Genomic DNA, 13,420 nt, shown 5'->3' with positions numbered 1-13,420 from the left:
ACTAGGCCATTTTTAAAGGAGTTATTTTTTAAATTTTGCTTTTTATTCTGACAACAAAAACTGAAAGATGACTTCTCTCTGTTTTTGTTTTTTTGTTTAAATCAAGAAGATGAACATCCCATGGGTTTTGCTTGTTTTTTTTGCTTTGGGTTTAAACTGAAATCTCAGATTATATGATTATATCAATCCCAGCATCAAACATGCAGCTGAACTGGATCAGTGGTGAAGACAAATACTCACACACACAAGTTGTGTGGTGAGCGAGCTGAGAGCTAAGAGCTGAAATCTCATTCACAAGGAGAATTAGTGAAGGAGTCTGAAACCAGACAAAGTAAAAATGTTCCAAAGTGTCAGTTTGTCTTGAAGAAACATCACAGAGCAGATTAATGAAGTGATAACATTCAAGTACATCACAAAACATTTCTAGCTTCTCTCACTGTAAAGAAACAATAGACAGAACAAACACCATCCAAATATTCATGAATGCATTCATGTTATAAGAATCTCTAATGACACAATAACTATAAATCTAATGAAAGGATGTATTCTCTCTCTTTCACTAAAGGAAGCACCATCCACGCACGCTGTAGCAGACAAATGGAAATCTTTCTTCACAGGACAATAACCTCCATTTTCCTCCCTGCTGCAAATCTGCAACACCACATACGACTTTCATCGAGCCAAGTAGGATTTCACCCTGATACCAGGAGCTGAATGAGTAGCCACTCCCGTCAGACCAGTAGATCTGAGGATCTCTGTACAAACCGATCCACACCTGTTCTTTATGTCGCATCAAGTTCTGTATCTTGTCGTTGTCAGCTTTGTTCCTCACAGTGACCAGATCTGTGTAGTGTTCTCTGCAGTGCCTCTGAGCCTCAGTCCAATTCTTTGTTGTATTCACTACCACAAAGTCAGAATCCTCTAATGTTCCTGCAGTTAAGTTAGAGAACAAAAGAGGGATTGTTGAGATCACAATGTTTTCAAAATTATATTTTAGACATTATGTTGTATAGTAAAGATCAATATAAAACACATCATTACCTTTGTAGCAGACAAATGCAGTCTCTCTTTGGCATTTAGCATCAACCCATCGTCCATGTTTCCACATGCCCACACAGAGCTGATTGGCTCCATGATTGTTTGGCTCTAACCATCCCCAGCTCCTATATTCAGCTCCACTCCCTGTGAACCCATCTGACCACTTCCAGTCAATCTGACTGTACAGGCCAATCCAAACCTTAGAGCTGTAACCAGCAGCAGAAACTGTGTCTTTAAGTTTCTTCATTTCTTCAGTGGTTTCAATGGTGGCCAGGTCTGTGTACCTCCCTCTGCAGTAGCACTGAGCTTCAGTCCAAGTCATTGCTTCAGACACAAAGTGGTACTGATGGAGGAGGCATGTGGAGAAGGTGAGGCACCCTGAGGATGAAACCAGTTATTTGTGTTATGTATGAAGACTCAAATGAATCTCTATATTCACATTTCCTGTTAGACATCATACAAAGAGTGAAATTCACTGACCTGAGAGACACAAGACACCAAAGAAGATCCCTTCCATCATGCTGCTGCTCTGTGGACTGTTTGTGCCAGTGTTCATCACAAACAGTAAACTTAACCAGTTCTCATGTAGATTTAGGGAAATGTAACACCAGCTCCTCCTCTTCTACTGACAGTAGAACAGTCATTGTTCTGTTGCATGCTTTATGCAAAAAGGCAAAGATGCAAAATGGCATGGCCTCTCACTATGCAGATAGTTCTGATCATATGGGACCAACACTGGTCTCTGCCTCCACCCCTGTGCAGGTGGTGAGTGAATGAATGTCTGTTTGTGTTGAGGTTTCGAAGGTCCTTCATCCCAACAGCCATAAGACTTTTCAACAAACACGTAAAAACAGTGTAATAATTATTCCTCTCAGTTTTCTGAATCTACCTCCTACATATATATCTATCTCATGTGCAATATTCATATTCAGTCTTTAGGTGTGTGTGTAATACTTTTTGAATTGTTACATCCTATGAATATTTTCCACTTCCCATGTGCAATATCACAGTGAATTTCTGGTGTCTTTGTATAGTGTTTACATTTTTCTTTATATCTATATTTTTTTTTTCTTATTATTTTTCTCTACCTTAATGCCCTTCTGTAGCTGTAATGTTGAAATTTCCCCAGTGTGGGATGAATAAAGTCTTTCTTATTGTATCTTATCTTATCTTTGCTCACACCGTGGATCCAATGATACCTCTGTGACAGGGATGTTTGAAATGTTTATCTATTAATGTTGTGATCCCCTCTAATTCCATCCAATATGTAGATCACATGAAAATAAGGAAGAAAAGAGAAGAGAAAGAAATGATGATGATGAGTATTATTATTATTATTATACTGCTATCATCTATAAATGATTTTCATTACAACCAGTCTGACAATAGTTCCTGGTCTCTCTCTCTCCTCCTTCTCTTTGCCTGCTTTCAGGTATCCAGTGTTCATCTTTACAACATGGATGTGTTCATGGAGACACCATTTGCACCACATGTCTCAGATCCAGTCCTTCTAGGCCCGAGCACCAACTCAGCCCCAGCATGTTGTGTGTTTCCTGATCTCACCCACAAACAGCAGCTCTACAGCAGCACTGCCTGGAAGAATTATTCCACTTCCTGAAAATAATGCAAAGGAGTCAACATGACAACACTTCTTTCTGTTGTTCTGGCTGCTTTGCATTGTAAAACCTCTCTGGCAGGAGTTCTCTGTATTCACTCATGTCCCTCATGGTTACTTTCACAGCAGGGTCATTCAGGTCCAGAGGAGTCCTGCAGCTTCAACAACGAGGAGAGAAACAAAACACAAGTTTCCAGTGGTACTAGCTTTGTGAAGAAGTACCTGGATCTTTAAATCAAACACATCTTTGAATCAAAACACATTTCTTTTCTGGAGATCTCAAATTAATTATCTCGTTATCACTGGAAAACGGGTGGAATAAAATGTATGTATGTATGACCCTTTAGGGCTTCCGTATATACATATATATATATATATGTATATATATATGTGTGTGTGTGGGTGTTTGTGTGTGTGTTGTATGTGCAGTCCTTGTGTACATTCCTGTTAAGGGATGTTGGGGTAATGGGGCTGCACCTGCACACACTGCAATAATTCAGGACTGTCTCTTAAAGCATTGAACTGAATCAGTGTCAATTTATGGGATGTCTGGGTTTGAATGTGAGTCTGATCCTTTAGACATTATTCAGAAATCATTTCAAAACCTGTGGTTATTTGTTGCCCCTTTGCAAACCTGTGAGTGAGAAAACAAAGGATTTGTTAGTAAAGTGTAAATAACAGTGTTAATGATGAGGGTCAGACTCTTCTACAGGAAGCTTTGTTGGAGAGAAAAAGTCAAACACTGGGCCAGATACTAAGTCGAGACTTCTTTTCAACACGTATACTTTGCTTTTACTGGAGTCTCAGTATTGGTCAAAAGAATTCACTGGAGATGGTCAGAGTTCAATGCAGTAGAGTTTATTCTTTTACAAGATGTAAACCAGAGCTGGCTCCTGAAGCCAACTGAAGACTGAGCTTCAAACCTTCTGCTTATATATATACTCTACTATATATACTTTATATATACTCATCCTCGTCTCTGCTGTTGCCCGTTCAACCAATCAGGAGGTGGATCTCTCCACTTCCTTTCTGGTTCAAAACTTCTGATTCGTCCCGAACCGAATGGTGTCATACTTTCCCAAGTTGACTTTGTCTCCCCCTACAGTCACGTCAGGGCTCGATTCTAATGGTGTATTAAAGAGGTGGTTGTTGGTCCAACTTTGACACCATTATAAATCTTGGAGGTTTGGAGGCCTCTGTTTCAGGCCTTACTCGATTTCGAAGGTCCTGTCTCCAGACTCCATTAGATTCCGGCGATGTCTATCTGCATTTTTTAAATTCTTACATTTCCACACGTTAAATATATGTGCAACAAACAATCATTCCAGTAAGGGTGCATACATGATTACATTTCTTTATGCTGGATATAACGCACAGTTTAAGCATATAAGCACACAAAGGCTAATGTTTCTACAACAGCATTCATTGCTATGGTTTAACTGTGTACAGTGATAGTGGTGTGTATATGTGCAGACATGAAACATTGGTGCATGCATTCAAAGTTGAATTAAAATTTCAGAGCTCAGTCTTTTTTTTCTTGTCGGAACCTTTTTCCTCCTTGTGGAAAACTTTCCCATCAGACTTTTCTTTCCACTCCAAGGTGACGCCACTCAGTCCTTTCTCGTTGAATCTTTCCTGGAGCTGGAAAACAAATGGCAGCTATTTAAATACGTGAAACAGATTCCTTTGCTCCCTAAGACAAAGGGTTATGTTTTTATTTAGTCAATTCAATTAGATTTATATAGCGTGTATATGATAACATGCATTATCCCAAGGCACTTTACATAGAAGATCAAGACCTTAAACATTGTAGAGAAACCCAACAGTTCCCACTGTGAGCAGCAGAGAACAGAGAGAGATAGGAGGAGGAGAGGAGGGAGGAAAAGAGGGGAAGAGAGAGAGATAGGAGGAGGAGAGGAGGGAGGAAAAGAGGGGAAGAGAACAGAGAGAGAGATATAGGAGGAGGAGAGGAGGGAGGAAAAGAGGGAAGAGAACAGAGAGAGATAGGAGGAAAGAGAGACCAGGTCGTGCACCATCAGGTTTCAGCTGTGACAGACTAGTTGTTATAATGAAAACAATAAGAGTGATAATTATGAATGTAAAGATGTTATTAGTGATAGCAGCAACAATTCATATAATAATAACCATACCAATAATATGAATAATAATAATAATAGAAGAATTGTGGTTTGTCTGAATCCTGCAGCTCTGGACACATAAACAGCATCAGGTCACAAAGTGACACTTTCGTCATGACCAGTCAAACATTTGATTCTATTTCTTTCATTGTTGTGGCTGCTTTGCATTGTGGAACATCTGTGGCTGAGTTTTTTACATTCACTCATCTACTTCATGGTTATTTGATGATGTCAAACTCTGTAATACATGTGTCCAGGGTCCATGAATGAGTTAATGTCTCAGGGTGGATTTTGGAGACTTGCCTTTTTCAGAATCTGTTCTCTCACAGCACGGTCATTCAGGTCCACAGAGGAGTCCTGCAGCTTCACCCTCACCTTCACCAACGTCTCAACTTCAGCTCAGACAAAGAACGAGGAGAGAAACAAAACACAGGTGTAACGTGTTGTATAGTTTAGTGAAACCTACAGTTCTTCCTGTGGTGATAGAACAACTCAGACTTTTGATGTAAAACACAGAGGGCGGAGCGTCTGGTCTCCGGGCTGCATGTTGCCTACAAGACAGCTTGATCAGGCCTGTCAGAAAACTTACAAATACCAAACAAGCAACTTAGAAATACAAAAAAGATTCTCACTTGGGATGCTGTAGCAGACAAATGGAAATCTTTCTCTACAGGACAATAAACTCCATTTTCCTGCCTGCTGCAAATCTGCAACACCACATACGACTTTCATCGAGCCAAGTACGATGTCACCCTGATACCAGGAGCTGAATGAGTAGCCACTCCCGTCAGACCAGTAGATCTGAGGATCTCTGTACAAACCGATCCACACCCAGACTTTATGTCGCATCAAGTTATGTATCTTGTCGTTGTCAGCTTCGTTCCTCACAGTGACCAGATCTGTGTAGTGTTCTCTGCAGTGCCTCTGAGCCTCAGTCCAATTCTTTCTTGTATTCACTACCACAAAGTCAGAATCCTCTAATGTTCCTGCAGTTAAGTTAGAGAACAAAAGAGGGATTGTTGAGATCACAATGTTTTCAAAATTATATTTTAGACATTATGTTGTATAGTAAAGATCAATATAAAACACATCATTACCTTTGTAGCAGACAAATGCAGTCTCTCTATGGCAGTGATAATCAGACCATCTTCCAATGTCCCACATGCCCACACAGAGCTCCTTGGCTGCATGATAGTCTGGTTCATTATGAGACTTGTCCCAGTTCCTATATTCAGCTCCACTCCCCGTGAACTCATCTGACCACTTCCAGTCAATCTGACTGTACAGGCCAATCCAAACCTTAGAGCTGTAACCAGCAGCAGAAACTGTGTCTTTAAGTTTCTTCATTTCTTCAGTGGTTTCAATGGTGGCCAGGTCTGTGTACCTCCCTCTGCAGTAGCTCTGAGCTTCAGTCCAAGTCATTGCTTCAGACACAAAGTGGTACTGATGGAGGAGGCATGTGGAGAAGGTGAGGCACCCTGAGGATGAAACCAGTTATTTGTGTTATGTATGAAGACTCAAATGAATCTCTATATTCAGATCTTCTGTTAGACATCATACAAAGAGTGAAATTCACTGACCTGAGAGACACAAGACACCAAAGAAGATCCCTTCCATCATGCTGCTGCTCTGTGGACTGTTTGTGCCAGTGTTCATCACCAACAGTAAACTTAACCAGTTCTCATGTAGATTTAGGGAAATGTAACACCAGCTCCTCCTCTTCTACTGACAGTAGAACAGTCAGTGTTCTGTTGCATTCTTTATGCAAAAAGGCAAAGATGCAGAAAACAATTTTTTTCTCATTTATCTCATTTCACTATGCAGATAGTTCTGATCATATGGGACCAACACTGGTCTCTGCCTCCACCCCTGTGCAGGTGGTGAGGGAATGAATGTCTGTTTGTGTTGCTCACACCGTGGATCCAATGATACCTCTGTGACAGGGATGTTTGAAATGTTTATCTATTAATGTTGTGATCCCCTCTAATTCCATCCAATATGTAGATCACATGAAAATAAGGATGAAAAGAGAAGAGAAAGAAATGATGATGATGAGTATTATTATTATTATACTGCTATCATCTATAAATTATTTTCATTACAACCAGTCTGACAATAGTTCCTGGTCTCTCTCTCTCCTCTTTCTCTTTGGACGCTCACATTGAATCTGGTTCTTGAGGTTTTTTACTTCTAGTAGAAGAGAGTTTTTTTTCTCTACACAGTCGTCAGTGCTGCTCGTTGTGGGAACTGTTGGGTTTCTCTATCATTTTACAAGGTCTCAACTTTACCATGTAAAGTGCCTTGAGAAAATCTATTCTATGATCTGGTGCTAAACAAATAAAAGTGAATGAAGTCACTATCCTCAGGCTGTAACCATACTGAATATTTAAGCCTGCTTTCAGGTATCCAGTGTTCATCTTTACAACATGGATGTGTTCATGGAGACACCATTTGCAGCACATGTCTCAGATCCAGTCCTTCTAGGCCCGAGCACCAACTCAGCCCCAGCATGTTGTGTGTTTCCTGATCTCACCCACAAACAGCAGCTCTACAGCAGCACTGCCTGGAAGAATTATTCCACTTCCTGAAAATAATGCAAAGGAGTCAACGTGACAACACTTCTTTATGTTGTTCTGGCTGCTTTGCATTGTAAAACCTCTCTAGCAGGAGTTCTTTATCTCATTTTTATCTCATTTCACTATGCAGATAGTTCTGATCATATGGGACCAACACTGGTCTCTGCCTCCACCCCTGTGCAGGTGGTGAGGGAATGAATGTCTCTTTATGTTGCTCACACTGTGGATCCAATGATACCTCTGTGACAGGGATGTTTGAAATGTTTATCTATTAATGTTGTGATCCCCTCTAATTCCATCCAATACGTGGCCAGACACAGTATTCAAGACAAATGAAAGGACTATATAGCCAACCACAGACTCAGCTTTCCTGCTGATTTTGTTCAGTCTGTTGGCGTCCTTTGTCTTGATGCCCACACCCCAGGACACCACAGCAAAGAAGATGGTGCTCACCACAACAGACTGATAGAACATCTGCAGCATCTTGTTGCAGACATTGAAGGACCCGAGTCTCCTCAGGAAGTAAAGCCGGCTCAGGCCCAGACAGCGGACCTCTTTAGTGGGGATGGTGTTGTCTATGCAGAACCCAATGTACTCAGAGACACAGTCAGTCAGGCCATCAATGTCCTCACCATGTGGCTCATACAGAGCATCCCAGTGTGTGGCCTCCAGCGCTCCACGCAGTGATTCCATGGCCTCAGGAGACCATTCCCTCACTGTCCTCACTTTGACTGGGTGCCGCTGAACCACAGGCTTGTATGATGGTGAGAGCAGGACTAGGTTGTGGTCTGACCTGCCCAGTGGTGGCAGGGCAGTGGAGCTGTATGCATCCTTAACATTTGCATACAGCAGGTCCAAAGTCTTATTTTCACAGGTGGCACATTTTACAAACTGGAAGAATGTTGGGATTGTGGATGAGAGGGAAGCATGGTTAAAGTCACCTGTGATGACGATGAAGGCCCCAGAGTGTTGTCTCTGTAATCCTGCAGTCACAGTGTGGATGACGTCACACGCTGCTTCTGCGTTCCCAGATGGAGGAATATAAACAGTGATGGCGAAAACACTGGTAAACTCCCTCGGCAAATAATATGGACGAAGTCCGACGGCGACGAGCTCGATGTCCAGGCTGCAGACACGCTGTTTAACGGTGACGTGCCTGGGGTGACACCACCTGTAAACAATGCCGGCGTGTGTTGCAGGCATGCTCCCAGTGATCCGAAGAGACCGGAGTGCGGTTAAAAGTTATAAAAAAGTGTCCAATCAGTTGCAAAAGCATTTCGTCATTGATCGGTACGAAGATGCACAGAGCAGTGCAAAAATAAATATAAAAACAAACAGCAAGGGTAATAAAAACACACAAAACCGACAGTAATACCAGGAGCTGCTATGCCAGGCAGCCGTTAGTACGGCGCCATCTTTTTATACATGTTTTATGTATAGCAGTTAGTTGTGGAACAATATACAAATCATGGACTATTCACCCAAGAACTAAGATTAAGCCCAGTTCAACAAAGATCAAGTTAGCCCGACGATATAGGTGAACTGCAGGCAAAGCAGCAGTCTGGCACTTAGTCTGCAATGAGGGAAAACATGGTCAACATAATTTGTATCCACTGGCAAAAATACCTACAGGACCACACCTGTTTAGAATACCTTGCTCACTCTGGGGCCCTGATTAAAGGAGACACTAGGAAGGATGGTCAGCAGACTACTCTGGCTCAAATGAGTGGGAGACAAGGGCTGAGTTTCCTAAAGGATTCCATTATTATGTTATCAGCGATATGCCTACTGTTAACCAAACAAAGGTTGTTATCTATGGCCTACCTCTTCACCACGGGGCTACACAGCAGAGGATCAGTCAGGATCCATCAGGACACAGCTTTACTACAACTAGATATACAAGAAACCTCATTAGATTTCAACTCAAACCATACAAGCAGTGTTTCTCCCCAGATCTCCCTTACCTGCACACACCAAGCAGTCCCCCCCCACATCTACCAGGATTCAGGCAAAGAGACACTGATTGCCCACACCTGTCCTTATAAAGGCAGGAAGACTCCATCTAACCTTACCTGCAGAGGGCAGTGTTCTTCTTCTGCATGTCAGCCCTCACATGTAGATCACATGAAAATAAGGATGAAAAGAGAAGAGAAAGAAATGATGATGATGAGTATTATTATTATTATTATACTGCTATCATCTATAAATTATTTTCATGACAACCAGTCTGACAATAGTTCCTGGTCTCTCTCTCTCCTCTTTCTCTTTGGACGCTCACATTGAATCTGGTTCTTGAGGTTTTTTACTTCTAGTAGAAGAGAGTTTTTTTTCTCTACACAGTCGTCAGTGCTGCTCGTTGTGGGAACTGTTGGGTTTCTCTATCATTTTACAAGGTCTCAACTTTACCATGTAAAGTGCCTTGAGAAAATCTATTTCCTGATCTGGTGCTAAACAAATAAAAGTGAATGAAGTCACTATCCTCAGGCTGTAACCATACTGAATATTTAAGCCTGCTTTCAGGTATCCAGTGTTCATCTTTACAACATGGATGTGTTCATGGAGACACCATTTGCAGCACATGTCTCAGATCCAGTCCTTCTAGGCCCGAGCACCAACTCAGCCCCAGCATGTTGTGTGTTTCCTGATCTCACCCACAAACAGCAGCTCTACAGCAGCACTGCCTGGAAGAATTATTCCACTTCCTGAAAATGATGCAAAGGAGTCAACATGACAACACTTCTATATGTAGCGACCTCTGCTGGTCACTATTTCAATACATATGCTGAATGAAGCTACTTGTGTGCTGCTCAAGGTATTTTAGGTCAAAAAGAAAATAAAAGAACACATACGCTATTTATTTATGTTGCATATACACAGATTTATTGATGCATAATTCATTGACATTTTTTTTACATCTACTCAATCTTACCAATCTATTTTCTATAAAACAGGGGTTTGCGTGAAACCAAAACCAGGTCATTTTTAAAAGAGTTTGTTTTATTTTGCTTTTTATTCTGACAACAAAAACTGAAAGATGACTTCTCTCTGTTTTTGTTTTTTCATTTAAAACAAAAAAATGAACATCCCATGGGTTTTGCTTGTTTTTTTAAGCTTTGGGTTTAAACTGAAATCTCAGATTATATGATGATTATATCAATCCCAGCATCAAACATGCAGCTGAACTGGATCAGTGGTGAAGACAAATACTCACACACACAAGTTGTGTGGTGAGCGAGCTGAGAGCTAAGAGCTGAAATCTCATTCACAAGGAGAATTAGTGAAGGAGTCTGAAACCAGACAAAGTAAAAATGTTCCAAAGTGTCAGTTTGTCTTGAAGAAACATCACAGAGCAGATTAATGAAGTGATAACATTCAAGTACATCACAAAACATTTGTAGTTTCTCTCACTGTAAAGAAACAATAGACAGAACAAACATCATCCAAATATTCATGAATTCATTCATGTTATAAGAATCTCTAATGACACAATAACTGTAAATCTAATGAAAGGATGTATTCTCTCTCTTTCACTAAAGGAAGCACCATCCACGCACGCTGTAGCAGACAAATGGAAATGTTTCTTCACAGGACAATAACCTCCATTTTCCTCCCTGCTGCAAATCTGCAACACCACATACGACTTTCATCGAGCCAAGTACGATTTCACCCTGATACCAGGAGCTGAATGAGTAGCCACTCCCGTCAGACCAGTAGATCTGAGGATCTCTGTACAAACCGATCCACACCTCTCCTTCATGTTGCATCAAGTTATGTATCTTGTCGTTGTCAGCTTTGTTCCTCACAGTGACCAGATCTGTGTATTGTTCTCTGCAGTGCCTCTGAGCCTCAGTCCAAGTCTTTTTTGTATTCACTACCACAAAGTCAGAATCCTCTAATGTTCCTGCAGTTAAGTTAGAGAACAAAAGAGTGATTGTTTAGATCACAATGTTTTCAAAATTATATTTTAGACATTATGTTGTATAGTAAAGATCAATATAAAACACATCATTACCTTTGTAGCAGACAAATGCAGTCTGTCTTTGGCAGTTTACATCAACCCATCCTCCATGTTCCCACATGCCCACACAGAGCTGATTGGCCGCATAATAGTTTGGGTTAGACCCGTGCCAGTTCCTATATTCAGCTCCACTCCCTGTGAACCCATCTGACCACTTCCAGTCAATCTGACTGTACAGGCCAATCCAAACCTTAGAGCTGTAACCAGCAGCAGAAACTGTGTCTTTAAGTTTCTTCATTTCTTCAGTGGTTTCAATGGTGGCCAGGTCTGTGTACCTCCCTCTGCAGTAGCACTGAGCTTCAGTCCAAGTCATTGCTTCAGACACAAAGTGGTACTGATGGAGGAGGCATGTGGAGAAGGTGAGGCACCCTGAGGATGAAACCAGTTATTTGTGTTATGTATGAAGACTCAAATGAATCTCTATATTCAGATTTCCTGTTAGACATCATACAAAGAGTGAAATTCACTGACCTGAGAGACACAAGACACCAAAGAAGATCCCTTCCATCATGCTGCTGCTCTGTGGACTGTTTGTGCCAGTGTTCATCACAAACAGTAAACTTAATCAGTTCTCGTGTAGATTTAGGGAAATGTAACACCAGCTCCTCCTCTACTACTGACAGTAGAACAGTCAGTGTTCTGTTGCATGCTTTATGCAAAAAGGCAAAGATGCAAAATGGCATGGCCTCTCACTATGCAGATAGTTCTGATCATATCAGACCAACACTGGTCTCTGCCTCCACCCCTGTGCAGGTGGTGAGTGAATGAATGTCTGTTTGTGTTGAGGTTTCGAAGGTCCTTCATCCCAACAGCCATAAGACTTTTCAACAAACACGTAAAAACAGTGTAATAATTATTCCTCTCAGTTTTCTGAATCTACCTCCTACATATATATCTATCTCATGTACAATATTCATATTCAGTCTTTAGGTGTGTGTGTAATACTTTTTGAATTGTAACATCCAATGTATATTTTCCACTTCCCATGTGCAATATCACTGTGCATTTCTGGTGTCTTTGTACAGTGTTTACATTTTTCTTTTAATATTTATATATGTTTATATTTATTCTAATTTTCTCTTTTTTTTTTTTAATACTTTTATTTTTCTCTACCTTAATGCCCTTCTGCTGCTGTAATGTCGAAATTTCCCCAGTGTTTAATGAATAAAGTCTTTCTTATCGTATCTTATCTTATCTTTGCTCACACCGTGGATCCAATGATACCTCTGTGACAGGGATGTTTGAAATGTTTATCTATTAATGTTGTGATCCCCTCTAATTCCATCCAATATGTAGATCACATGAAAATAAGGATGAAAAGAGAAGAGAAAGAAATGATCATGATGAGTATTATTATTATTATACTGCTATCATCTATAAATTATTTTCATTACAACCAGTCTGACAATAGTTCCTGGTCTCTCTCTCTCCTCTTTCTCTTTGGACGCTCACATTGAATCTGGTTCTTGAGGTTTTTTACTTCTAGTAGAAGAGAGTTTTTTTTCTCTACACAGTCGTCAGTGCTGCTCGTTGTGGGAACTGTTGGGTTTCTCTATCATTTTACAAGGTCTCAACTTTACCATGTAAAGTGCCTTGAGAAAATCTATTTTATGATTTGGTGCTAAACAAATAAAAGTGAATGAAGTCACTATCCTCAGGCTGTAACCATACTGAATATTTAAGCCTGCTTTCAGGTATCCAGTGTTCATCTTTACAACATGGATGTGTTCATGGAGACACCATTTGCACCACATGTCTCAGATCCAGTCCTTCTAGGCCCGAGCACCAACTCAGCCCCAGCATGTTGTGTGTTTCCTGATCTCACCCACAAACAGCAGCTCTACAGCAGCACTGCCTGGAAGAATTATTCCACTTCCTGAAAATAATGCAAAGGAGTCAACATGACAACACTTCTTTATGTAGTTCTGGCTGCTTTGCATTGTAAAACCTCTCTGGCAGGAGTTCTCTGTATTCACTCATGTCCCTCATGGTTACTTTCACAGCAGGGTCATTCAGGTCCAGAGGAGTCCTGCAG

General features: G+C 40.9%; 1 protein-coding gene and 1 long non-coding RNA gene across 3 annotated transcripts; both read right to left on the bottom strand.

The window, feature by feature from the left end:
* Positions 1-3,059: 3,059 nt before the first annotated feature.
* LOC138406586 (uncharacterized) lies at positions 3,060-9,369 on the bottom strand. 2 transcript variants are annotated; one of them, XM_069519153.1, is made up of 5 exons: positions 9,332-9,369; positions 6,372-9,257; positions 5,424-6,269; positions 5,095-5,189; positions 3,060-4,294 (listed from the first exon to the last, which is right to left on the bottom strand). In XM_069519153.1, exon 2 carries the CDS (start codon positions 8,568-8,570, stop codon positions 7,632-7,634), a length of 939 nt encoding a protein of 312 aa, XP_069375254.1. In that variant the 5' UTR covers positions 8,571-9,257; positions 9,332-9,369; the 3' UTR covers positions 3,060-4,294; positions 5,095-5,189; positions 5,424-6,269; positions 6,372-7,631. The 2 variants fall into 2 exon arrangements, with proteins under 2 accessions (XP_069375254.1, XP_069375253.1); XM_069519152.1 differs by having other exon boundaries at positions 5,424-9,257.
* Positions 9,370-10,230: 861 nt separating this feature from the next.
* On the bottom strand, positions 10,231-11,988 carry LOC138406462 (uncharacterized). The gene is made up of 3 exons (XR_011239907.1): positions 11,857-11,988; positions 11,380-11,754; positions 10,231-11,268 (listed from the first exon to the last, which is right to left on the bottom strand). It is a non-coding gene; the product is annotated as an uncharacterized lncRNA (long non-coding RNA).
* Positions 11,989-13,420: the final 1,432 nt, after the last annotated feature.

Source organism: Paralichthys olivaceus, chromosome 22, assembly GCF_024713975.1.
Source record: "Paralichthys olivaceus isolate ysfri-2021 chromosome 22, ASM2471397v2, whole genome shotgun sequence".
NCBI lineage: Eukaryota > Metazoa > Chordata > Actinopteri > Pleuronectiformes > Paralichthyidae > Paralichthys > Paralichthys olivaceus.
This window is presented reverse-complemented; position numbering and strand designations above follow the sequence as displayed.

Excerpts from the sequence above, each read along its gene's own strand:
- LOC138406586 (XM_069519152.1), bottom strand. The coding sequence starts at position 8,570 with ATGCCTGCAACACACGCCGGCATTGTTTACAGGTGGTGTCACCCCAGG.